General features: G+C 40.8%; 1 protein-coding gene across 1 annotated transcript; it reads left to right on the forward strand.

Annotated features, from left to right (window-relative positions):
- The first annotated feature begins 1,132 nt into the window (after positions 1-1,132).
- LOC127787592 (COP1-interactive protein 1-like) lies at positions 1,133-3,253 on the forward strand. The gene has a single exon (XM_052315656.1). It carries the CDS (start codon positions 1,133-1,135, stop codon positions 3,251-3,253), a length of 2,121 nt encoding a protein of 706 aa, XP_052171616.1.
- Positions 3,254-25,984: the final 22,731 nt, after the last annotated feature.

The following is a 25,984-nucleotide window of genomic DNA, read 5'->3' on the forward strand; positions in this document are numbered from 1 at the left end:
TAAATAATATTTGCATTGCACCTGTCTTCTGCTTCCGACTCTTATGTTTTATTTATTTATTTTTGTGTGTATTTTCCTTTTTCTATTATCTCTCTCCCTCGCTCCTTCTGTTGGTTTGTCTTGTTGTTCGGATCGGAGGCAGATATGGAGCTTCACAGCTCCCAATTCACAGGTAATTCTGATTTCCTGGTAATTAACGGGTGTGTTTGTTTGCTGAGAAAAAAGGAAAGAAAAAACACTTGGAATATTGTTGAATTTGGTAAGAGTAATGGCATGGGACGTGCAAAAACTAGTTCCAAGTAGGCCTCGCATGGGAAAAAAATTCTGGGTCGTTTTCTTGTTATCATGAGATGAGATGAGATTTAAATTAATCCCTTGATATTTCGTTTTTGTCTGGAAATTAAATATATGTTGGGTAGTATTATTAAATAGACAGAAGAGCATTTGGTTCAATTTCACAACTTGTGGATAGATTAAATGTTTCTTCTGTTTTTGCACTTTTAGGTCTCGTTGCATCTCGATAGGATTATTAGTTAGATCCCTATTAAAAGGTCAGAAATGAATGAATCGATGGATGCATCCAACATATATCATATATTATTATTTATTAGCAATAAAATTAAATTATGGCGTCGGTGCATGAATATATATATATATATATATATATGATGTGGTTGGTTTGATTGTGATTCAGATCGGTGATATATAGTTCCCTCCTGCATGCTCTTTGAGGAGCTACGAACGCGCTGCAGCCTAAAAACATGACCAAGACTAAAACCATCACCACCGCCACCAGCAGATGGACTGAGTGTTTGGCGATTCACATCCATCCCAACCAAGATGAACAGCTTCAAAAGAATAAAACAGGTATATATATATATATATACACACGCTTATTGGATTGCATTTGGTAGACAGCTGCATTTTAATTATATGTATGTATATAGATAGGACTCGATGAAGTTTAATTAGGCTGGAAAATTCATGATGAATGGCACTGATCAGCCACTTGAATTTTCCAAATTCCATGATCCATGATGAATGTGCATTAAGCTAACTAAAACAATAAGTTTAAATGATTTCTCTGCTGCATCATGATGAGATGATCCTTAAAGATATATACCCCTCTAAAATGGACGGTTTACTGGTGTTCTTAATTGCAGAAATTGATGAGAAAGTGGCGAAGATTGTAAATCTTATAAAGAACAAGAACCAAGCAGCAGCAGCAGCAGCAGGAGGCAAAAAGGACTCGGAGGAAGTGGTTGAGCTCATTGAGGATCTCCACAAACAGTACCAAGCACTCCATGCTCTTTATGATAATCTCAGAGGAGAGATAAGAGAAAAAGTCCATGCAGAAGAACAAGAAGAAGCAAAAGCAGAAGAAGAGTCATCTTCTTCTTCAAGCTCAGACTCACACTCGGACTCGGAATCGTATCATTCTACGGGTGAAATAAGTGCTACAGACAGTCCCAGAACTGCAGATCTTCCTCAAACGCTGATAGACGATATTAAGCTCAAACTTGAAGCTTCCGGTTCAGAATTTATTGAACACGGGAATAACTTGGCCGGCATGAGCAAAGAAAATGAAACTTTATATTCAGAACATATGGCGGCATCCCTAAGCAAGATACAGGAGTTAGAAACACTTGTTGAGAATTTAAGGATTGAAACCGAGCAAACTGAGACCAGAAACCAGGAGCTCCTGATTGAGTGTACCCAATTAAGAGAGAAATTTGTTGAAAGAGAGACCGCACCACACAAGACGTTTTCTTCCTCAAGTCAAGCAAAGAACCTTCTTGGAGAAGAAAACTTAGGACTTGAAGCCCACATCATAGAACTTGAGAGGGCGTTAAAGGAGAAAGAGGACGAACGGGAACAACAGTTAATGTTGGAGAATGATGAAGCAGCTGTTCATGCTAAGGGCGTTGTGGATCAGCTCAACGTTTTGCGGCATGAACTAGAGTCATTAAGCAGTCAGAAAAAGGATTCATCAGAAGCGTCCTCTCTTGAGAAAGCCATTCAAGAAATAGCAAATCTCATCACTGAGATGGAGAATTTCAAAGACAAGTTAGAGGGTAAGAGATTGGATTTACCAAGTACCGTAGACGAAGAGAAGGAGGGTTTGGAGAGGCTGGTAAGTGAGCTGGAAGTAGAAATGGGTTCGCTGCGCAGCCAGAAGAGTGAACTGGAAGAGCAGATGAGAAGAAAAGACGAAGAGGCCAATAGATTGAGACTAGACAAAGAAGGGTTACATGTTAGAATCTCTGAGCTGGAGGAATCGAAGATGGAGAGAGTAGATGAGCTCGAAAATGGCTCCTCCTCCTCCTTCTTGGGAGCAGCAGAAGACGACGTAAAAAATCTACAAAAGCAGCTACGCTCATTGCAGTCTAAGAAAAGCCAGTTGGAGCTGCAGATTGAGAGAGAGAAACGGGAGTCATTGGAGAGCCTTAGTCGAGTGGAGAAACAGAACATGGAGTTGAGGGGCAAGATTGCACAACTGCAGAGGAGTGTAGAAGGGCAGGAGGATGTTATCAGCAAGTTAAGAGAGGAGCATAAACAAGTAAGAGTTGCGTACATGGAGTCCAAGTCGAACCTCCAGAATGCAGAAAAGAAGATTGAAGAAACTGCAGAAGAGTTCTGCAAGAAATTAGAAGACAGCCTGCGAATCTTGAGCCGGAGGATCAAGGTGGCAGAACAACTACATCTGGAGAACAAAGATGTGTACAGAAAGACAAGGGAGAAATACGAGCAAGAGCAAAAGGAGTTGAGGGAAAGAGCTGCAGCCACGGGCGTTGCAGCCAAGAGGATGAAGGAGGCTTCACTAGCAGCGAATGACATCCTGACGGGCTTGGATGCAGTGGCCCTGAAATTCGAGGAGTGCAGTGGGAACTTCCTGAATCGGATTTCCAAGGCTTCGTGCGAGGTGCTGTTTGCGAAGGACTGGGTGAAAAGGAAAAACAACACCGTAAAGCACGTGCAGGAAGACATGGATTGTGTGCTGGGGCAGGTGGATGGCAAGGAGGCAGAGATACTGGGGCTCAGGGAGATGGTGTGGAAATCCAAGAATCAAGTAAGAGAACTGGAGAAGATGGTCAAAGAGAAGGAAGAGGGGATCCTGGGGCTCGGGGAGGAGAAGAGGGAGGCCATTCGCCAGCTATGCGTGTGGATTGATTACCACCGTAGCCGCAGCGACTATCTCAAGAAAATGGTCTTAGAGATGACTGCAACCCAGAGGAGGACTATAGCTAATTAACTTAAAATCAGACAATATTGCTATTTCTTTTTTTTCTTTTCTTTATCATATATATACGCACGGATGACCCGCTAACCAATTAATTGCAACAGTGCTAATTAAGGTGGCTGTTCGTTATATATGTAAAATCGGATTGGAAGAAGATCACACTCTTTTTCTATGCACTGCAGATGGTTGGTTGGTTGGAAGGCTAAGCTGATAATCAACCCAGACACAACTTGTGCTGCTCGAATCAAGCCACAAAGATATAAGAGAATGAAGAGGAAATTGAAATTTCATATATAATAGGGAACATGTGAAAACCAATTCAGACACGCAATTGAATCTCACACTAGGGCAGGTTAACAATAACAATAATAATAATAATGGTAAAATGCAAAAACTGCCTCTCTATCAGTTACTTGTTAAGTTCCCATGACAAAGTTTCTCTTTTAATTTAGAAACAATTTTGTAGCATTTTGAAAGTTGGCCATGATCACTAGATTGCCCCTCTTCTTAATGCTAATTGCTCCCACATCTATCATTCCATCATTACTTGTTAAGTTCAGTGCGAGGTACCCTATAGTTTATACAATGTGCACAGGGTACCCCAATGACTTTACCATTTCAATAAAATAGAACCTCTACAAACCCTAATCATCTTTTCATCGTTTTTCCATATTTCATAGTTTTGGAAACATTTTGGGGCCATTTTGAAATATTAAAAAAATATTGGAAACTCATTTTCGGTCCTCACAACCACGTTATCGCGTTGAGACAGAATTTCTTTTATCTCTAAGTGAAAACTTTTATCCTAAATCTCTTTTTTCTTCTTCATTTTACAAAAAAATAAAAGGTTTGTTGCCGTCATTATTGTCCTTTTGTCTTCTCAATCTCGTTGGTGATTGTCATTTCCTCCACTACCGTTGTGCTTCCATCTTCTTATTCTCATTTGCCATTCTATCCACTTTATTGTCCTCCCATCTTCTCGTTCTTGTTCACCATTTTTTTTGTTTCATCTATCGACATCGTCCGTCCATCTTGCATCAGAAGCAACTTCAATTCACAACTGGAACTTTTAGCTCTTTGATCGACAATTAAAGACCATCCATTTTCTTTATATATATATATACATATATATTCTTGTTCCTAACACTTTTTTGGGTAAATTGTGAATACATTACACTACAAGAAAAATAATTTTCTGCGACAGAATTTAGTAACAAAATAATTTCGTTGCTAATTTTTTTAATTTAGTGACGGAATTAGCGCCCATCACTAAATAATTTTTCATATTTTTAATAAATTCAAAATTTTAGCTACAGAAAAATATATTACTAAAAAAGAAAAAAAAAATTAAAAATGAAAAACTTTAGCTACGGGGGTACACCCGTTGCTAAAAAAAATAAATTAAAAATTTAGCGACGAGGGTTATACTCTTCGCTAAAAAGGAAAAAAAAATTAAAAATTAAAAATTTAGCGATAGGGGTACACCCGTCGCTAAAAAAGAAAAAAATAAAAATTTAATATTTAGCGATAGGGGTACACCTGTTGCTAAAAAGAAAAAATAAATAAATTCAAAATTCAAAATTTAGCGATAAGGGTATACCCGTCGTTAAAAAATAAAATAAAAATTTAAAATTCAAAATTTAGCGACGGGGGTAAACACAAATGCAAAGAGAAGAAATAAATAGCATGAATAACAAACAATACGTAAGAATGTTTTTACGTGGTTCGACTAGAAGATGCCTACTCCACGATTGTTCTCTGATAATTTTGGCAGAATAACAGTGTGTAATTGATCATATCCATATTATGGTGTTTTGACTTCTATTTATAGAGTGGTGTGTTTACAATTTTAATGACTTCTAAATATAGAAGAATAATATCACTGAGATAATTTGTCCTTATCAGCTCCACAAAATCGGGAATAGATTTCACATTATCTGGGATGTGCTTTGCTCCAGATAAGGCAGATGGGCCCTATCTCCAGTTATAACCCAACTTTTTTGTCTTGCAAGTTGATTGAATTGGCCTGCGAGCTAAAGGCCTTGCTGAAAGCTCGCTTACTCTCACCGTCAGAGCTCGAGTTTCAACGATCTGCAACCTTACTGAAGTGTCCTCAGCCTTAGGCCCATTAGACTTTGGGAGGTTGGGTTGGCTTGCTCGATAAAGTTTAGTGACGGGGTTAAACCTTTCGTTAAAAAAGAAAAAATAAATTAAAAATTAAAAATTTAGCGACAAGGGTACAACCATAGCTAAAAAATAAAAAAAATAATTTAAAATTCAAAATTTAGCAACGAGGGTATACTCGAAACTAAAAAAGAAAAAATAATTAAAAATTTAATATTTAGTGATGGTAGTACACCCGTTACTAAAAAAGAAAAAAAATAAATAAAAAATTTAACGACGGAGATATACCCGTCGCTAAAAAAGAAAAAAAAAATTTAAATTCAAAATTTAGCGATAAGAGTATACTTGTCACTAAAAAAGAAAAAAAAATTAAAGTAAAAATTTAAAATTTAGCGACGGAGTTATGTTTTTTCGCTAAAAAATGAAAAAAATAAATTAAAAATGTAAAATTTAGTGACAGGGGTATACAGGTCGCTAAAAATGAAAGAAAATTAAATTCAAAATTCAAAATTTAGTGACGGGGTTATGTCCGTTGTTAAAAATAAAAAAAAATATAAATTAAAATTTTAATGTAAAATTAAAATTAATATTCATTAATTTGCAATGTTAATAAAATATGACATTACAAATTAAAATCAAAATAAGAACATAATTTTTCGCTACTAACATAATAATTTATAAACTTATCTTTGAATTAGTAATGAAATAAAATTAATGAATATTAAAATTTAAATTAATTTTCATTTCTCTCTACTAACATTAATATTAAAATTAATATTCATTAAATAAGTTTGAAAAATTTTGAAGTATAAATATAATTCTAGAAAGTTTGGAAGAAAATGCTATAAATATAATTTATACACTTTAATAACAAATGAGGCTTCCAGATCAACTGGTTCGCGCGCGAGTATAAATGTTCTTGGTCATAGGATATTGGCGATTCGATTCTAAGGTGTAGCACTTGGAATTATTGTTGGGATTAATATCCCAACGCTGCCATGTGGCGAGCAGAGGTGCGTCCACGCGGTGCATGCATGAGGGGCATGAGGGGGTTGGCACGCATTAAATTTTGGGGCATGCGCTGAAATTAATGACGGAATTATTTTCTGTTGCTAATTAATGACACAAATTATGTCGCTAAATTGAGCTACGGGGTTGTGCCTGTCGCTAATTCCGTTGCTCAAAAACTCTTGTTGCTAAATTTTAGTGACACCATTTTTAGCGACAGAAAGGTACCCGTCACTAAATCCGTCGCTAAAAATTTTAGCCACGGATTTTGATGTTTTAGTGACGAAATTTTCTATCACTAAAATGTTTATTTTTTGTAGTGTTATGTATGTGTTGTTGCTGGAATATAACAATTAAATTTATACGTCTTAGGAAACAGCTTGGCAGAGCCGGACGAGGAAGTAGGGAGTAAGGTATGTGCCAGCAATGGGTGCTAACAGGCAATTGGCTGGAATGTGGCTCGATCCGTTATTCAGGAAAGTTGGATTCTCTAGGTGAAGCTCGATTTGCTGTTCAGGAGAGCAAAAAGCGTACCCTGAGTCTTCGGATACCTGTTGAGTCTTCAAGGGACTTGTTCCCTAATGACTCGAGTCTTCAGCTGGCTAGTTTTCAAATGGGTCTACAATACAACCACAGTCAAAAGGCACACAGGGAACTCTTTCATACGGGTCTTCTGATGCCTAAGTAAGATAGTACCAAGAAACATAATGAGATGCATGTATACTGTGTGAGGTTTTAGATGAGTGTCTTTAGATGGGTTAAGGTCTGAAGTTTTGGACTTGGGTTTGAGTCTTCAGGTACTAGATCTTGGTCTACTCTATCTTTTTTGGTGAATACCCAAGGGCATCTGTAGGCACTGGTGGTGGGGGCCATTTGACATGTGGCATGCATGAGTGACTCGACTCTTCATGGGAAAAGGATGCGGATGAGGCCGGAGGGCCTAAAGGTATATTAGGGGATGAGATGCCCCAAAAGAGAATCCTTTGGATGAGATTTTTCCAAAACTCTTCGGAGTCATTAGGGAACTTGTGCCTGAAAGACTCTTTGGGTTGAGTGTTGGACTTAATGACTTAAGAGCAAGGGCTTGGCTTTCTTGAAGACTTTTCGGAGTCATCAAGTGACTTTGTCTCAGAAGACTCATAGGATGAGCTTCAGGCTTAGAGGGCTTGATGGGCTTAAGGATATAGCTTGCTCGAAGATGCTTTGGAGTCTTCGGGAGACTTTTTCCCGAAAGACTCTTTGTGGTCATTCGAGTCTTCGAATTTCTACGATCCTTGGATTTTTGCAGTTTTGCATTTTTGCCTTGATTTTTCTAGGGCACCCCACAACAATGGCTTTCCCACTCTTGCTTTTGACTAGAAGACAAAGGGAAGAGAATAATATCTGCCTTCCCGAATCCATTCAATCTCTAACTGAGCACACGCCATAGCTTGGAGAGCTTCAATCTCTCACCCCTCAGTATTTGTTAGGTCCTCTTTCATGCGCAAAACCTTTCATTGAGCCTCCAACAAGAAGGCCTCCTAATGAGAATGTAAAATATCATATTTTACTCCCCTAATTTCTTGTATTTTATATTTATTTGGTGCTTAAATGTACTCATTATTCTTATATTTTGATTTAGAAAGCAAAATGAGACATTAAATGAAAAATCAAGATAATTAGGCAATTTTGGACAATTTCGATATTGTTTCGTAATTCGAGCATAACTCTCTCATCCGAAATCCAATTGAGATGATATAAAATGACAAGAAAAAGTTCTACAACTTTTATGTTTTGAGCTGTTAGAGATATTGGTTTCATCAAGGTCGACATCAGGCTTTAAATTGTTGTTCAAACATTATTGATGTTATGAAATGTCCCTTAGCCTGCAAGTGAATTTGAAACGATTTATTTTCTAAAGTTTTCAGATCTGAACAGACAAAAGAAAATTGGAACTGAACCCATGAAGAAATTTTAATTGGCTTTGGAATCGAAGGGTCTCATATATAATATTATATTTAAATTAGAATGAGACGAATTGTGGCCCAGCTCATGGAAAAGCTAGGGCCGTGCGCATGGGTTGAATTGTGGCCCACTCGGAAACCAGCCATGCGTGGGAAATTGAAGCCATTGCAATTGGAATTGGAGTGGGGCCCATGGAAGGAATTGAAGGCCCATGGTGTTATAATAAATTGAAGATGGAATTGGGGGCCCACATGCATTTAAATTGGAAATCCAATTGAAGGTGATATGGGAGAGCTACGGAAGCCACACGCGAGGTCTTATATAATACTAATAATATATATTAGAAAATGGAGAAGGAATAGAACAGGTAGAGGAGGCGCACAGAATTAAGAAGAACAGGGCAGCGCCCGATTGGGACTTCTCTCCCCCTCTTCTTCTCCAATTTTTTTGAGTTTTCATCGTGGGCTACGTGGCTAATTTCTTATACTTAGTTTAAGGAAATGGAAGCCTTAAAATCAATAAAATAGTAAGATCTAATTTATTTTTATTATTTAATTTATATTTTGAGTATTGGATATTCTTATGCACCTAATTTCATGATTATCTCAGTAAGAGGCCTACTAATTTATTATTCATTACAATCTATTGCTAAGTTAGATATCAAATTCGTAATTATTTGATCCCTTTAATTTATGAAGCAATTAAGATTTAATGATTTGTTGCGTAAAAAATTATTAGATCTTAGGAACGATGCTCGACTAAATTAAATGCAATTACTTGTGCTTGTGTTGTTTAGTTTCATCAATCTCTAACTCTTAAGGTTGTTACTAGATTAAACTTTTAACACTTGTCTTGGGTTATTTAGTAGTTAGGGTTGATTCAATCGCTTGTTTTCTAATTAACTATGACTAAGAAGAGATAGGAAAATAGATGTAACGATGAATATTCAAAGTGTGAATTGATATATATTTGTATTGATGATCAATTGTAAGATTCCGATGGTGGAACCTTGTTCTTTTGATTGATTTTGATATTTCAATTTGAATTGTTCCTTGGTCGTTTTTCTTAAAAATGTTTTTGCTATACTCAACCCCCCATCATTGATCACGTAGCATAAAACTAGGCTAAATCCTTTCCGTGGAAATGATCCTTACTCGCACCACTACATATACATATATTATTAAGAATATAGGTTTTATTTTTGGTTGCTTGCAACGGAACACCACCTTCGTTTTCGAGTAAGCCTTATTTCGACTCTCATGTTCCTTCTTCCACTTTTGAGAATTTATCTCTGTGGCTTGGCGACTTGTGGAAAAAGTCTAGAGCTGAGATTGGAGGTCTGATATTTGAGAGTGGAGACCCACCTGGTTAGATTCCAAGTGTCGAATCCTCATGTTTAGGACCTGCTCCTCATCCTTCTAGCGGTTGGATTTTTTAATCCACTCATAAATCTTAGCTTCTTGACGAGCCAGGCGAGCTCGATTCATCGCGTTGGTTACCATAATGCCTTGGGCACCCTGCGAAAAGAGGAAACAAAAACAATCAGTGGGTACTACTCTCAACGGAGCGAGGAAAGAGAGAACTTATAATCGTGAGGTAATATTCAAACTCATCCATGTCCTATGGGGAGTTCCAAAATTACTGATTCTCATCGCATGAAAGAATGGTGGAGTAGAGGAGGCGAGCACTGATGAAAGGCATGTTGACAAAATTTGTATCCAGGATGCTGGGCTGCATGTCAAAATGCTCCCCTCAAACCTAGAGGTTACCTTCCAACTGAATCATGCCTAGATAAGAAGAAGGCGCCGAAGGTAGGATGGGGGCCAACCCTCTAGCAACTACCATCTTCTTTGCGTGCAAGATGCGACGATTGACATGTTGGGGGTTAATAACTACTCGACGATACAGCCCCCAGCCTCTCACTTGGATTGCATCGATGGCTGCTTGGTCCAAGCGTGAAGTCATTTCCACTTCCAGGGTGCCCTAGAAACTCGTGCAAGCTTCTAACCCTACTACTTCATAGGCGGAAGGATCAGGCCTCCTGTCAGTATACCTCGCTCTCTTGAAATTAAACCCACTCATCATTGCTGACACATCCCCCTCGATCAATAGGTGAGGTGCTGGATTAGGCTCTTCTACTAGCTGAGGATCAGACGAAGGACCCGCGACCAGATCGGGGAGGGTAAGATCCGTGATGGGCTGAAAGGTAGCAGGGTCGACCTTCGCTTCTTAGCGATGACTCCTCTTTCGACGACGATGACACAAATGAGCCGTTGTCTCCCCTACTCCATCCCCTTGCTCAAAAGTTTGAGCCTCAGGGAATAGAGCCTCATCTTAAGTTGCGAGAAGCGACGAAGCTCCAGTAGGAGTGGCCTCCCGGGCAACCCTTTGTTGCGATGACCTTAACATACGTTGCATGTCTACGAAAAGAAAAACACAACCAAGTCAAAATTGAATTAAAAGAGAAACGTGAATAGAAAGAAGGAAAGGAAAACTCAAACAGACAGGGGTCAGAAAGGAAGGAAATTGCATGAAAGAAAACATGAGTAATTAAAGGGTCCACACCTATTGGAGAAGGCTGCTCCTGTTAAGGGATGTCCCTTCCTCTTGCTGTAGTGATAGTTGTCGGGTTGATTGGAGGCCATAAAAGTGACGCTCTTGGCCCTCTGCGGTGTGAGGGATCACCAATCTTCAGGATCCACCTGACCCGCACTAGCCTATCTATGGTTAATAGGCCGAGAAGATGCACCAGGTCACCGCGGAGAAGAGTACGTCGCTCTTATTTATACTGTTCCCTAAGGTCATTGACTGGTTTACTTGGACGCAACTTAGCCACCTTGTCTAGGTTAGTGCACTACTCGCGAGGAGCATTCCATACACCATCCGGTGGCTTGACCAAAAACCACCTGGAATCAAAAAAGTTCGCCTTGGGTGGAGAATCATAAAGGAGACAGTCCTCAGGATAGGTACAATGCAAGGTATATAGATGATATTGTTTCTTCACCAAGTAGAGGTGGAAAAAGCAATAAAAGAAGTCGATCGAAGGAGCCAACTCTTTCTCTTGATAGAGAACAAAGAAACCAACCAACTGGGCCCAACCGTTGGGGTGTAACTGACCCAGGACTAAGCCACTGTGCTAGAGGAATCGAAAACCAAAGTCATGAAGGGGAAGATTAAACCCATGATTAAAACTGGCCTCAAAAACACCCATCCACCCCTCTTCCCCGTTGACTATGCAGTTTTTGACTTGTGTAGAAAGCCTAGTCCGATAAGCGATGGGTATCCTAAAGTTGCTACGAATAAGGGAAACTTCATCATCCGTCATCTTGGAGCAAGCACCTTTTAAGAAAACCCAAACAACCCCAGTACGATCGGTTTCACGGTGGTATATTTTGTTACTCCCCATGAGCCTTGAGAAAAGAAAAATGAAAGGAGTTGATAGGCACCTAGAGAAGGAGGAAAATTTCTCTCGGGAAGAAATCCCTCACAGAAAGAACTGTCTCGGGGAGATGAGTCTTAAAAAGGGACAGTTCCACTCGGAGAGTAGAGGATGCACTTAAATGAAAATATATGTTTCGGAAGAAGAAACCTATGTATCTTTTCAGGAAGACAGCGAGTCTTTATTTCAGAAGGAAGTTGACGTTTTGGAAACAATAAAATTCCTTTTAGAAAGAAAAAAGAGGTTGTCTTAGAGAGAAACCTTATCTCGGGAAAATGATGCAAATCCTTTCAAAGAGAGACCCGTTTTCTTTCGTAAAGACGAGGTGGTGGAGAATTTCTCTTGGAGAGAAAGTTAGCGAGGGAGCAAGGGTTTCATCGGTAATGTGATAAGCGTGAAAACAATTACTGTAGTAACAACATATTTATAGTAGGCCCTTAGGAAGACGAATCGACACGGGTCATGGAGACGTTTCTTTTGGGAGCAACTAGTTATAGAATTACTCTTCGTATTTACCTAAAGGCAAAAACGAAAAGTGGGTGCCACCTTTCTCCGAGATCATTGTCTTGGAAAAAAGTCTCTTGGGAAGGAGGTTTCGTAGGAAATTGAGAGAATCCTTTGGTCACTTAGGAAGATCCTCGAGAAAATCCTTTCGAACGGAACCTCCAAAAGAATCCTTTCGGGGAGACCAAATCCCAAGAGCACATATCCTTCCATGATCTTCGACACGTGTTCTTCCCCGAGACCTCAAGATCTAAGCTGCTATAAAAGCCACGCTATATTGCTGAAGAAAGGACTTTTGGAACCATCAGTAAATCTAGCCCTCATTTCCTTTCCAAAACACTTAATTTGTTTTTTTTCGAAAGACTTTTCTTTAAGAAACTAACTTGAGTGTCAGAGGGTCTTTGAGGATAAACATCCCTACGAACCTTCTAACCTTTCATTTCATGTTGCAGTCCTCCCCAAAAGCCAAACTCCTATCCCTCAGAGGGTTTAAGCTCTTTTTGGGTCCATCATAACACTTTCTCGAAAGAAACCATAATTTCTTTCTAGAAGCCGACTATGGTTCCATTTTGAGAGCCCACTAACGTATTTGGTTCGCTTGACAATCTAGTTCTTTCGGAAGATCCCTCCCTTGGAAACAACCCTCTCGACAATCGGTCTTTCGGTGACAATCCTTTTGGAGACAACTCCCAGTTTCCCTACATAAACGAAATTCTAATTATTGTATTTTTTGATAACAACAATAAGGTAACTGGATGCAGGGTACTCGAAATGGGCTCCAAGATCCCTAGGCTCATGTCCCACAAGTTTTAAGAGGATTCCCCAAACTTGATGAGGATAAGGCTCCCCAACGACCCTAGATCCTTCGAGATTTTGATCCAGGTCTTCATCCTTGTATTGACACATGTCTTCCCCCAAGTAGTTTAAGATAAAGAAACATGGTAAGTTTAGACTAGCTCTCTTAAAAGGCACAGTGGCCAACTTAAACTAGCTTCTTTGAGGGGATATTTCGATAATTTTGTAGTGCTGTATCAATGCTAATATAAGTAAAAAACTAAAAAATTAACATCTATAAGATTTAAATTGTTTCAAATTACAAATTTCAATTCAAATAACAATAATTTATATTGTACATTAAAATACAAGAAAATTAAAACAATAATACAAAGTAGTGTTGTGAAAAACACAACAATGCAAACTTTATAAATAAACTATAATTTAATCTCTTCGATAACTATATCAAAATAAAGGATGGGCAGGAGACCTTGTCCCGCCACTTTACTGGTATGAAGCAAAAATTTTAAACGCCTCATGACCCATACCGTCCGCATGGATACTTTTTGGTGCCCAAACCTCCCCATGACACATGAAGGGAGGATTTTGGTGGGTACTCATAGGGTAGGGTTGTGATTGCCATTAACATTTATAAGGGAGTGTACAATTCTTAAGGAGTAAAATATATTTTCTACTTTTAGATATTTTAAATCATGTGGGATTAGTGTAATTTAAACCAATTTGTTTGATTCTTGTTGAGAACTTGAATACCTGACCTAAAGAGCAAATGAAAGGGAGGGAAGGTGAAATCTTGTCAAAGGGGTCACTCTTGATAAGATTTCTTCTCCATCATTAGAATCATTGAAACTCAAGTGATCATATCATATGGTGATTTCTCTAAACTTGATAATTTTGGGATAAGTATAAAATGGAATGATGTCAGTTGCCCACCTTATTAACCACATAATTATTAATCCTGGATGGGCAGTATAACAAATATTCTGATTTTTAGGCCTCAATCATGTTTATGTTTTACTGCTTGCTTGCAATTATCAAGTAATACTTTGTACTTTAATAATCCCTATTGAAGTTGTAGAGAAATCCAAAAATGGACAACCTCATCTTAAATTCAATCCAATAATGAGAATATCTATTAAGGTAGTGTTTGTTAAAATAGGTAAGATAAATTTGTATCAAAATAAGATTAGAATACTTTCGAATCAAAATATGAAGTGGTCAAGATAAATCTGGAATGCATTGGAGGACATGTATGTTATTTTTCTTATCTGAAAGGTCCAAGATATGCTTATCTAGAGGGTAAAGAGATAAGCATATCTGAAAAATATATATAATATAAGAAGTCACGTGACTTTGACTTTTTTTTTCAGAGTCGTTAGATAAGTTTAATAAACACATTGAAAAAATAAAATTCTAGATTAGTTTTCATATTTTATCTTTCTCCACCTATATCTTAACTAACAAACATTACTTAAAAAGAATATTTTACAGGCTTGAAGGGCTATTTGTTGGTGGTGGGGGGGGGGGGGGGGGGGGGGTGTTGTGGAGGGCCTCGCATAAACTATAATAATAAGAGTAATACTATTTATCTCCAGTCTAGGTGGTACATTTTTATTGGGTAATGAAATAGTAAAGATAAATTTGACAAATATTTCAAATTTTTTATTAAATTATTTGTTAAATTTTTTAGAATGTATTAGAAGATATATTTGTTATTTTTTCTTATTTATAAAGTTCATGATATGTTTATCTAGAGAATAAAGAGATAAGCATATTTAAAAAATATCAGATAAAAAGTCACATGACTTCTTTTTTAAGAGTCACTAGATAAGATTAACAAACACATTAGAAGAGACAAAATTTTAGATTGATTATTAATAAGCACAACTTATTAGAGTGCTCAGTTGGTAACTAAATATTTGTTTTTTTTTTTTTTTTTTTTTTTTGGGGGGGGGGGGGGGGGGGTCACATACACTATAATAATAATAATAATAATATGGAAATTTATTTGATGAAATTGTGTCAAATTTTGGACACAAGTACTGTCTAAGAAGTGAATGGATAAGGAGATGACAATGGCTTGTAACAACCACGCACATTCATTTCTCTTTAATCAGATGTGGTCCGGATCCGACCAAACTCTACCACCTTAATTAAATAGAGCAAATTTTAGTAGACATGAAAGGCGCAGATTAGGGGCTCTTGTTGGTTGATTCCCCCAGACCCAGAGTGAGTACCCTTACCCTGCTGGATGCTGCCTGCCTGTCCATTTTATCTGCAACTTTTGGCTACTAAAATGCTTCTTTCTGCCTTACTTGTAAGTTTTGTTTGGTTCACTTAAAATCAAGTTTGATTAAATGAGAATTTAAGCAAAACATATTTAAGTAGGACTCTGAGTAGAATCTCACTCTCGGGGAATACCCATTCCCATGAATGTTTATGTAAGAATGAGCATTCCCTCACAAATTCCATCCCACTCCCTTTCCTATTCCAACCAAACCGTCCTTAACGTGTGGGAAAGGAGGTTCATATATAAGCAGCGCTATAAAGTCATTCTTCAATTGAAACCCTCAGTGATTTTGGGCACAAAATTTCAATCTTTCGTGTTAATAATGCCCTTCGTGTTGTGTTGTCAGTTCCGTAGCGGGTAGGAAAAAGACACGAGCGGTAGGAAAGAGTTTACTTAATATGGCCAATCAGTGATATGTTATGGAGTATGTAATTCTTACTAAAAAAAGAAAAATGTAGTCTGTAATTAAAAGGCACGGGGCTGTTTATGAAAATAAAATTTTTCGTTTTATTTCTATAATTTTGGAACAAAAAAACTTAAAACTAAATGGTGTTTTATGTCAATTTTTCATAAAAAAAAAGAGACAAAAAATGAAAAGAAAATAAGAGATATGAAAAAAATGCAAAGGAGAACAAAGCCTTTCTTTGTTCAATCCCAACAACCACTACTCTCTTGTCGACGTTTAATTTTAACTGACCATGATTCGTTTGGGCCGCAGTGAGTGAGTCCAAGATGCAAAGAAGAAGAACAAGATGGAAAGAACATAAAGAATTTTCACGTGGTTCGGCCAGAACGATGCCTACTTCACGATCGTACCCTAATTATTCTTCCAGAGTGGCGGTATCTGATTATTCTTCTTGTTGTCCCCTTGATGATATTTCTGACCCTTATTTATAATGAGGGGCATTTACAATTTGCATAAGATATAAAAATAAAAAAATGATATAATGGGGGATAAACAATCCTTATCTTTTGCATAAAACGGGGAGTGGAGTTCTCATTACGAGGAGTATGATTTGCTTTTGGATAAAGTGAGTGGATCCCCGTTTCGAGCTGTTCAGTAGCTTTGTTGCCTATGCGAGCTGAAGGATTTAGGCCAGCGAGTTGAACGGTTGGGCCAACAGACTAGGAGCTTTATCGGAAGCTCGTTGAATAGATCTCAAGGAGCTTGCCAGAGGTCTTGCCTGGGGCGCGTTAGGAGCTCGCACGGATCCATAATATGAGCTCGGATTTCAGCAGTGTATGAGCTTTCTTTGACGAGGTCTCTTGGACCTTCTGCGTTTCAGGCGATTGGGCCAGCTCACTAGATTGAGTCTAGCCCATAAGGAGTGGTGCGGGAAATACATATAACACAAGCCGCCCAACTCGCAATGCGATCTTCGGACTGGGAGTTGATGTATGCCAACTGTTAGCCCACTTTTCAGACTTCTGCCCAATCGCTTCAAATCTCGTCGTTTCATGCTACACGTCTTGTTTGCAACGCATTTAGTGCGCATGTTCCCCATTACTAGCATGATTATGCTTGTGAGACCCATAAGCTATCATGCGGCCGACGGATGTGGAACATGCCATAAGCCGTTTTGAACTGATGGCTGGGATTGAACGGGCCAAAGGTATAAATAGTAGAGGGTGTTACCTTTTTCCCTCTTTCATGTTATTTTGAAATATTTTCTTGCTTTTGTCTTCTTCTCCCGAGACTTCCATTGCTACCAGGCTCTCTCATCCACGATCGTTTAGGCACCGAGCATCTCTGTCCGGGGCTTGCTTTAAGCTCTCATACCAACGACAGGCTCAGTGATTGGTAAGCTCCTTGTGACTTTCATCTTTTCTTTTGTGTAGACCGTCCATCGTTAGTTAGCCGTCGATGGTCCTTCTGGTCTTCCTGATTCTGTCGGTGTCGCTTCCATTTTTTGGGGGATCGACTCAAATTGGTTGGTTAGGTGTTTTGCCGAGCCTTCAGGCTCAATGACCTTAGGGTTAGTTTTCCATGGAATGCCGGGTTCGTAGTTGCAGTCCCTCCGCCTTAGGCGGCACCCTATTGCAAAACGCATAGCCTATGAAAATAAAGGGTATTTTTTTTCTAGTTCTTTGAGGTCTGGTTCGCGACCTGCGACCTGACTATTCTTTCTTTCTCTTTGTAGATGTTTGTCTCTATCCGAGAGAATTTAGGTCAAAAGCGTTGCAACCATATCATAGGAGAAAACGATACCTCGAACTCCAAAGATTGCCTTGTGATGGATGGGAAAAATTGAGGGGACCAGCTCGCGGTTTAAGGAGGTCATCGATGTGACTTCTTTCAAAGTCGACTAGGAGGTCCAAGAGCAGGTCGCTAAAGGAAGGACGAGGCGTGAGGTTTTTAAAAGATTTCCCTCCAAAGCCAAGTCCCACGAGGTGGGGACTTGTACTCGGGAGTTTTGTTTCCCGGTGAACTGCTGAGTATACATCCCCACCCTGAGCTCTCACGCAACCTATCCGCGATCTGGCTATATAGCCATTAGACCCCAGCACCTTGAGTCTGGTTTTAGGTTCCCTGTAGCTCCATACCTTCTCAACCTTTTGAACGATGTCAAACTCGCACCTTTTCAATTAACACCAAACTCGTATACCCAACTTACTTCCCTGATCGTCTTACTTCTTAAGAATAAACTCCCCCCTCCTTCACCAAAATTGATTAGATTTCTTTTTTCCTTTAAGAATGCCAAGGGCGAGCTATACTACTTGGCAGCTCGTCTTTCGCAATACAAAGCCGCCCTTCCTCAGGGCAGGGAAAAAGGGAAGTCCAACGTGGGTGATTACAAGTTCAGTTGGTTCTCTGTCTCCTATCCCTCGCTTTTGTCACTCAAGAACTCCAGCTTTGCGCTCACTCCAAGTAAAGGCATGCTCGTTGGCGTAGGTCGCTTTATTTTTCCCAATGCTTTTAACATTTTCTTCTGGACACGCAAACCTTGGAGGCGAAAAATTGAGCTTATTGGCCGAAGAGATCGAGATTCTTGACAAGCTTGTTGCTGTGGGGTCGGGTTTGGAAGAATTTGAAGTCACTGGTGAGCTACTCAGGGATCACGAGCTCACGCCTCCTCTTAATGCCCAGATTATCAAGGGGAATCGCATCGGTGTCCTAGGTGCAAAGGTCCTCTCGTCTGCCTTCCAGGTCGTTGAATTGAGCAGCAAAAGAAGGGAAGAAAGTCAAGCTGAAGATATGGTTGATCTCGACCTTGTCGAACCGAAGAGATCTAGGGCCAGATCGGGTATTACTTCATCCACAACTCCAAGCTCAAGCTCGCGGGGCAGGAGGTCGGAGCAGTCGCAACCACGATCACGTCCTCAACAGCAACACCCACAACAACAACATCAAAGATCACACCAACAACAGCAGGAAAAATGACCACCAGTCCAACCTTAGCCAACACAACAACAACAACAACAACCAAGGCAGCGAGCTTCTGCCTCTCACGACCGCGGTTCAAGCGGAGCTCGCGGGAAAGAGGTCGTGAGAGAGGCTTAGAATGATCCTATTGTGGCTCAAAAAGAAGGTCTAAACAACCTCGGGAGGATGATAGGGGCAAGAAAGATAAAGTCCTTGAAAATGAGGTAGCCTTGGAGGACATGCCGGGAGGCACCTACGTTGGCACTTTCCTGGACTGTATGCCCACACTTTTGGGCATGGGTGCCAAGCGCCTGGACAACACGGGGATGAAGGGGATCCCCCTCTATGACTTCATGGCTCGTCATAGCTTCGTGGTAAGTTTTGGCTTTTCGTATCTTAATTGCTTAGTTCACCTCTTCTCAAGCTAACTCTTCTTTTTTTACTGCTTTCCCTTACCTCCATGAAGCTCAAATAACAACACCTGGACTTCGATGCGCAACTTGACGTGGTGAACACATCTTTCCAGGCTGAGATGGGGAAGCTCGAGGAGGTGGAGAAGGTTCTACAAGCGGAGCTTCTAGTGGCTCGAGGGGAGATGGAGGAGGCGAGCCGAGCGACCTACGACCTAACTGTTCTTTCTTTCTCTTTGTAGATGTCCGACCCTATCCAAGAGAATTCAGGTCAAAAGCGCTGCAACCACATTATAGGAGAAAATGATACCTCGATCTCCGAAGATTTCCTTATGATGGAGGGGCAAAACTTTGAGGGGACGGGCTTGCGATCTAAGGAGGTCATCGATGTGACTTCTTCCGAAGCTGACCTGGAGGTCCAAGAGCATGTCGTTGAAGGAAGAACGGGGCACAAGGTTTTTAAAAGATTTCCCTCCAAAGTCAAGTCCCACGAGTTGGGGACTTGTACTCAGGAGTTTCATCTCCTGAGGAACTGCCAAGTATATATCCCTGCCTTGAGCTCTCACGTAGCCTATCCACCATCTGACTTTATAGCCATTAGCCTCCAGCATCTCGAGTCTGGGTTTAGGTTCCCTATAGCTCCATACCTTCTTGACCTTTTGAATGAGGTCAAACTCGCACCCTTTCAATTGACACCAAATTCGTATGCCCAACTCACTTCCCTGACTATCTTATTTCTCAGGAACAAACTTCCTCCCCCATCACCAAAACTAGTAAAATTTCTTTTTTCTTCCAAAAATGCTAAGGACGGGCTGTACTATTAGGCAGCTCGTCCTTCTCAATATAAGGCCATCCTTCCATAGGGCAAAGCGAAGGGGAAATCCAACGTGGGTGATTACAAGTCCAATTGGTTTTTTGTATCTTGCCCTTCGCTTTCCTCACTCAGAAGTTTCAACTTTGCATTGACCCCAGGTAAGAGCATATCAGCTCGCACGAGCTCTTTTACTTTTTGCATACGTGCCTTGACCTCCTCATACTGTGATGTATATTTTGGGAGCAGGAGGCCAATTTTTTCAGCCTAACGAGATCGATATCCTCGACAAGCTCATCGCTCTAGGGTTAGGTTTAGAGGTTCTTGAGCTTACAAATGAGCTGCTTAGAGAAAATGAGCTTGCGCCCCCTCTTAACACTGAGATTATCAAGGTAAATCACATCCTGGTCTTGGGCGCAAAGGTCCTCCCGTCTGCCTTCTAGGTCGTTGAGTCGAGCAGCAAAAGAAGGGAAGACAATCAAGGTGAAGATATAGTGGACCTCGACCTCGTCGAAACGAAGAGATCTAGGGCTAGATCGGGTGCTATTTCGTCTGCAACCCCGAGCTTAAGCTCGCGGGGGAGGGAGGTCAGAGCAGTCGCAACCACGGTCGCGTCCTCAATAACAACAACAACCACCTCAGTAGCCAAAGCATCACCATCAGCAGCAAGAGTAAAGACAACGAGCCCAACCGCAGCAGTCACAACAACAAAAGCACCCCAACAGCAACCAGGGCAGCGAGCTTCTGCCTTTCACAATTATGGTTCTAGCGGAGCTTGTGGGAAGGAGGTCGTGATGGAGGCTCAGAACGCCCCCATCGTGGGCTTGAAAAGAAGGCCCGATCAGCCAAAGCAGCGGGAGGATAGTAGGAGCAAACGAGCTAGGGTCCCTGAACAGGAGTCAGTCTTAGAGGCCTTGCCGGGAGGGACCTATGTTTGCCCTTTCCTGGACTCCATGCCTACTGTTTTGGGTGTGGGTGCGAAGCCTCTGGACGATGCGGGGCTAAAGGGGATCCCTCTCTATGACTTCATAGCTTGTCACAGCTTGGTGGTAAGATGGAATTTTCGTACCTTGATTTCTTAGTTTGCTTTTTTATGAGTTAACTTTTCTTCTTTCACAACTTTCCCTCGCTGCCATGAAGCTCCGAACGTATCATCTGGACTTCGATACAAAGCTTGAGGTGGTGAACACATCTTTCCAAGCCAGGATAAGGAAGCTCGAGGAGGAGAAGAAAGCTTAAGAGGTTAAGCTCCTTTTAGCTCGAAAGGAGGCTGAGGGGGCGAGCCAGAAATATAAAGACCTCGAAGGGGAGCTTCGTCGATTGAAAGACATGTGGGAATCTGCCAACTCCAAGCTTACTAGCGAGTTAAATAAAGCTAAGGAGGAGTCGTGGAGGGCCCAAGACCGACTGAAATCGGTCGAGGCAGAGTTGTAGATGGCTAAGGATGAGCTGAAGCAGGCTGTTGATCGAGTTGACTGGTGTGAGCAGATCACGAAAAGGACCAATGATGATATCAGAGCGGAGGTGGGAGCTCGGATGGACCTTGTACCCAAGGAAACGAGGTCCGACACCTACTCGTTGTTCCTATGCACCCTTTGGCTAAACCATCCCGAGATGGATTTCTCTTTCTTCGGTGTGTAGGTCGTCGAGGAGGTGAAACAGTATGCGGCCGAGGCTGCTGAGGATGTCGAAGCTACCACCCCACTTGATTCGATAAGCCCAAAGTACTGTTTGTACTAGATTAAACCTTTTTCACACTTTGTAATAGAAGTACTTGTTTTAATGAGATTCAACATTTTTCCGTGCATATGCCTTTTTGCTTAAAAAATTTCTTCGCGAACCCAAGCCAGTCAATCTTTGAAATTTGTCAAATTCTTAATAGATGATTCCTGAACTCGTCTCTATAATATAACTTGATATGAGTCTTTGAAAGCTTCTACATATCAGAATAAGCTTGAAAATATAACTTTGGAATAAGTTTTCAGGAATATTACTTCAAGATGACAAGTCCAGATAGATCCAAAGAATTCCTAGCTCGCATATTAGCGAGCTTAAATATAGGTCTTTGATCAAACAGACGTAATAACCATTAATGCGTGTCCAGTAAGGTGTGATCTTCCATTTTTTAGGGAAAATCACAACGATCCTTAGATAACACGTCCTTAACAAGATATAAGTCATAATGAAAGGCTTGCCAAGATATATGTCCAGGTAGGTCATCCTGCAACCTCAGCTAACATGTCAGGGCTTGTTATATGTTTGAGAAGGTAAGAGGGAACATCCGGGGGGGTCACAAACCGTGACTTGAGTCAAGATGAAAGGACCCCAATTAATGAACCCTCAGCTTAAATAATGGAAGTGGTTGCTCAGTAGGTACCAAACCATGACTTTAAGTCAAGAGTGAATGGTTCTCAGCTCGCAACTTTTAAAGATAGTCAATCGAACATCAATAAAAATAATTTAGTATAGGAGGAAACACTTAGGTAGGTCGCAGACCATGACATTCGTCAAGATGAAAGGACCCCAGCTAGTGAACCTTTGACTCAAGATTATTTAATGGAAGTGATTGCTCGGTAGATCCCAAACCATGACTTCAAGTCAAGAGGAATGGTTCTCAGCTCGCAAATCACGACCTGAGGGGGGTACCAAGATGAATGCTCGGTCAAGCCGCGAACCATAGCCTGGTGGTTAAGTTAGAGGGGCTCCAGCTCGCAAACCATGGTTTTTTCGACCCCTTATCTTACGACATTAAATCCAATAAGACGTGATGCGTAGGGATTCATAATTTCTAATCAGGATTATGCAAATTGCGATAGTAATTTGGAGCATAGGTTAAAACAATTACATTCATTGGAAGTAAGGACGGAGGTGCTCTGCGTTCCAAGCTCTCGAAAGGAAGACCCCGTCTATATTCGTCAGATGATATGCTCTATTGCCCAAATTTTCCTTGATGACAAAAGGACCTTCCCAGTTTGGACCTAGTGTGCATCACTCTCCGTACGAGCTCCTAGAAGTATCAAACGCAATACTAAGTCTCCGACATTGTAGTGTCGGATTTGGACCTTTCGGTTGTAGTACTGCGTTACTCTTTGCTGATAGACGGCGACCCTTATACGAGCTGTATCTCTTGCTTCCTCGAGTAGGTCAAAGTTCGTCGTCAGCATCTCTTCATTATCATTTGAATTAAAGACAACCCTCAGGTGGCTAGCCATCTCGTTCTCTGCCGGGATCATCGCCTCGGACCCATACACCATTGAGAATGGGGTCTCTCTTATGCTACTTAGAGCAGTAGTTCGATAAGCCCAAAGTACTGTTTGTAGTTCATCTACCCAAGCCCCCTTCTTGGCTTCAAGCTTTGTTTTCAAGATCTGCTTGATTATCTTGTTGACAGTCTCGACTTGTCCATTGGCCTAGGGGTGGTCTACAGTAGTGAAACTTTTCTGGATCCCCATCGATTCGCAAAATTAGATGAATTGCTCGTTGGCGAATTGTGTTCCATTGTCTGTCAGTATTTATCATGAAACCCCGAACCTGCAGATGATTTTATCCCAAGTAAATATCTATACCTTTGAGCTGGTGATCTATGCGAGCTCTTTGGCCTTCTCCCAATTGGTGAAGTAGTCAACTGCCACTATGGCATACTTGAACACTCCGAGGGTTGTTGGAAGTGGCCCAATCAAATTCATGGCCCAAATAGCAAAAGGTCATTGGCTGCTCATCCCCTGCAGGTAAGTTGGTGGAGCTCGTAGAACTTTAACAAATATCTAGCAATCAGTGCGTCGATAGCACTGATTGCTGAATCGTGCTAGAAGAGGTTCACACGGGCCACTGTGGCAATCATACCGGGGCACTCTCGCTGGCATAGAAGGCACTCTAACAAGGGTTTTATTGGTCTACCATTTCTGGCTTGGTATTCTCCCCATACCTGATTGACAACCAGCTGAGAGTCACTAAAGATTACCAGGGCTTCAGCTCGTACTTCTTTTTCCAAACAAAGCCCTGCTAATAAGGCCTTGTACTCGGCTTCATTATTGGTGGCCAAAAATCTAAATCTCAGGGCGTAGAGGATTCTGTGACCCTCGGGGATTATCAACATAACCCCAGCGCCTGCTCCTTGCTCACTTGATGATCCATCCATGTATAATTCCCAGGATGGCCCTTCTGAGTTTTCCACTTCCTCGTCGACTGGCCTAGTGAACTCAGTAATGAAATCTGCCAATGCTTGTCCCTTTATCGTCGTCCTCATTTTGTACTTTATATCGAACTACGTGAGCTTGATAGACCACTTTAGTAAGCGACCCGAGGTGTCTGACTTTTACAAGATTTGTCTCAGCAGGTACTTGGTCAGGACTTCTATCTCATGAGCTTGGAAATAAGGTCGCAGCTTTTTAGATGCCATTATCAAATAGTAAGCTAGTTTTTCAATTGGTGTGTACCTTGTCTCTGTATCGATCAGGCTCTTGGAAACGTAATACATGAGGTGCGCACCCCTTTATCCCCCCGAACGAGGGCCGCACTGAGAGCATGTTGGGACACTCCCAAATACAGGGTCAACTTTTCTCCATCTTTGGGCTTGGCAAGTAGTAGGGCTCATCCCATGTATTCCTTCAGCTGTTGGAATGCGGACTCGCATTCTTCTATCCACTTGAAGTCTTGCGCCTTTTTTAAAAGCTCAAAAAATGAGGCACATTTGTTAGTTGCCTTAGAAATGAACCTGTTTAGTGCTGCGACTTGGCTGTTGAGGCTTTGTACCTTTTTTTTTTCCTTACAGACGACCTTATGTCGAGTAAAGACCTTATTTTATCCGGATTGGCCTCGATGCCTTTGTTATTTACCATAAACCCTAAAAATTTTCTAGAGGCTACCCCAAAGGCACACTTGAGCAGATTAAGCTTCATCTAATAGCTCCTGAGGACTTTAAACATTTCTCTTAGGTCGAAAACATGGTTTGATACTCATTCTGACTTTACTAGCATGTCGTCAATGTATACCTCCATAGTTTTGCCGATCAGTGCCTCAAACATCATATTGACCAGCTTTGATAGGTCGCGCCAACATTCTTCAACCCAATGGGCATGAACTTATAGTAATAGAGCCCCCGATCGGTAATGAACGAGGTGTGCTCCTCGTCGTTAGGGTTCATGGGGATCTGATTGTAGCCCGAATAGGCATCCATGAAGCTGAGGAAGTCGTGACCAACTGTTGCATCCACGAGCTGATCGACTCTTGGGAGAGGAAAACTGTCCTTAGGGCAGGCTTTATTCAGGTCGGTAAAGTCGACACAGGTCCTCCACTTCCTATTTTTCTTTTTCACCAAGACCGGGTTAGCCACCCAGACCGGCATAGCGCTCAAGAGTCATTGGCCTCATTTTTTGGCGTACCTGCTTGCTTTAAGCTCTCATACTGCCGACCATCTCTATTTCTCTCCATGGCGAAGATCCTCTCTTGGGGATCAGATAGGATGTAATAGCTGTCGAAACGCCGTGACCTCACTTGTAACACCCGAGATTTTTGTTTTTTTCTCAGTTCAAATATGTAATATCCAAGAACTTTCAATTGTGATATATACCAGGGATATTTAAGTTCAGATACATGATGAAATGAGACATTTTCAAGGGGTTACGAACGTCCTAAGAAAAAATCTTAGTTTTTGAAGTAGTGGCAAAATCGTAATTACTAAGTCTGGGTAAAAGTGTAATTTTTGAAAAAAATAGGGCACATGTGTAATATTGGTAAGCTAACCCAAAATATCAAGGATTAGCCATTCAACACCCTCCAAGTGTCCTTGTGAGGTGGAAGCATCCTATTGGGTGTTTGAGGATAAGATCATCGATGATGTGGCATAAATCTATTGGTTCCGATTTCAAATAGTCTTAAATTCTACTTTGGATCCCAAAGCTTACTTAAATGTAGCTTAAGACACATGTCAAGATTTGATTTGGGCTTTATGGCAAGATTTCATTGGCCTCACATGGGAGTAATGATTATAGGACACTTGGCACAATTTGGAGGAAAACACATGGAAGTAATGATTATAGGGACACATGGCATTATTTG

Source organism: Diospyros lotus, chromosome 12 (genome assembly GCF_014633365.1).
Source record: "Diospyros lotus cultivar Yz01 chromosome 12, ASM1463336v1, whole genome shotgun sequence".
Lineage (NCBI taxonomy): Eukaryota > Viridiplantae > Streptophyta > Magnoliopsida > Ericales > Ebenaceae > Diospyros > Diospyros lotus.

Excerpts from the sequence above, each read along its gene's own strand:
- LOC127787592 (XM_052315656.1), top strand. The coding sequence starts at position 1,133 with ATGGACGGTTTACTGGTGTTCTTAATTGCAGAAATTGATGAGAAAGTG.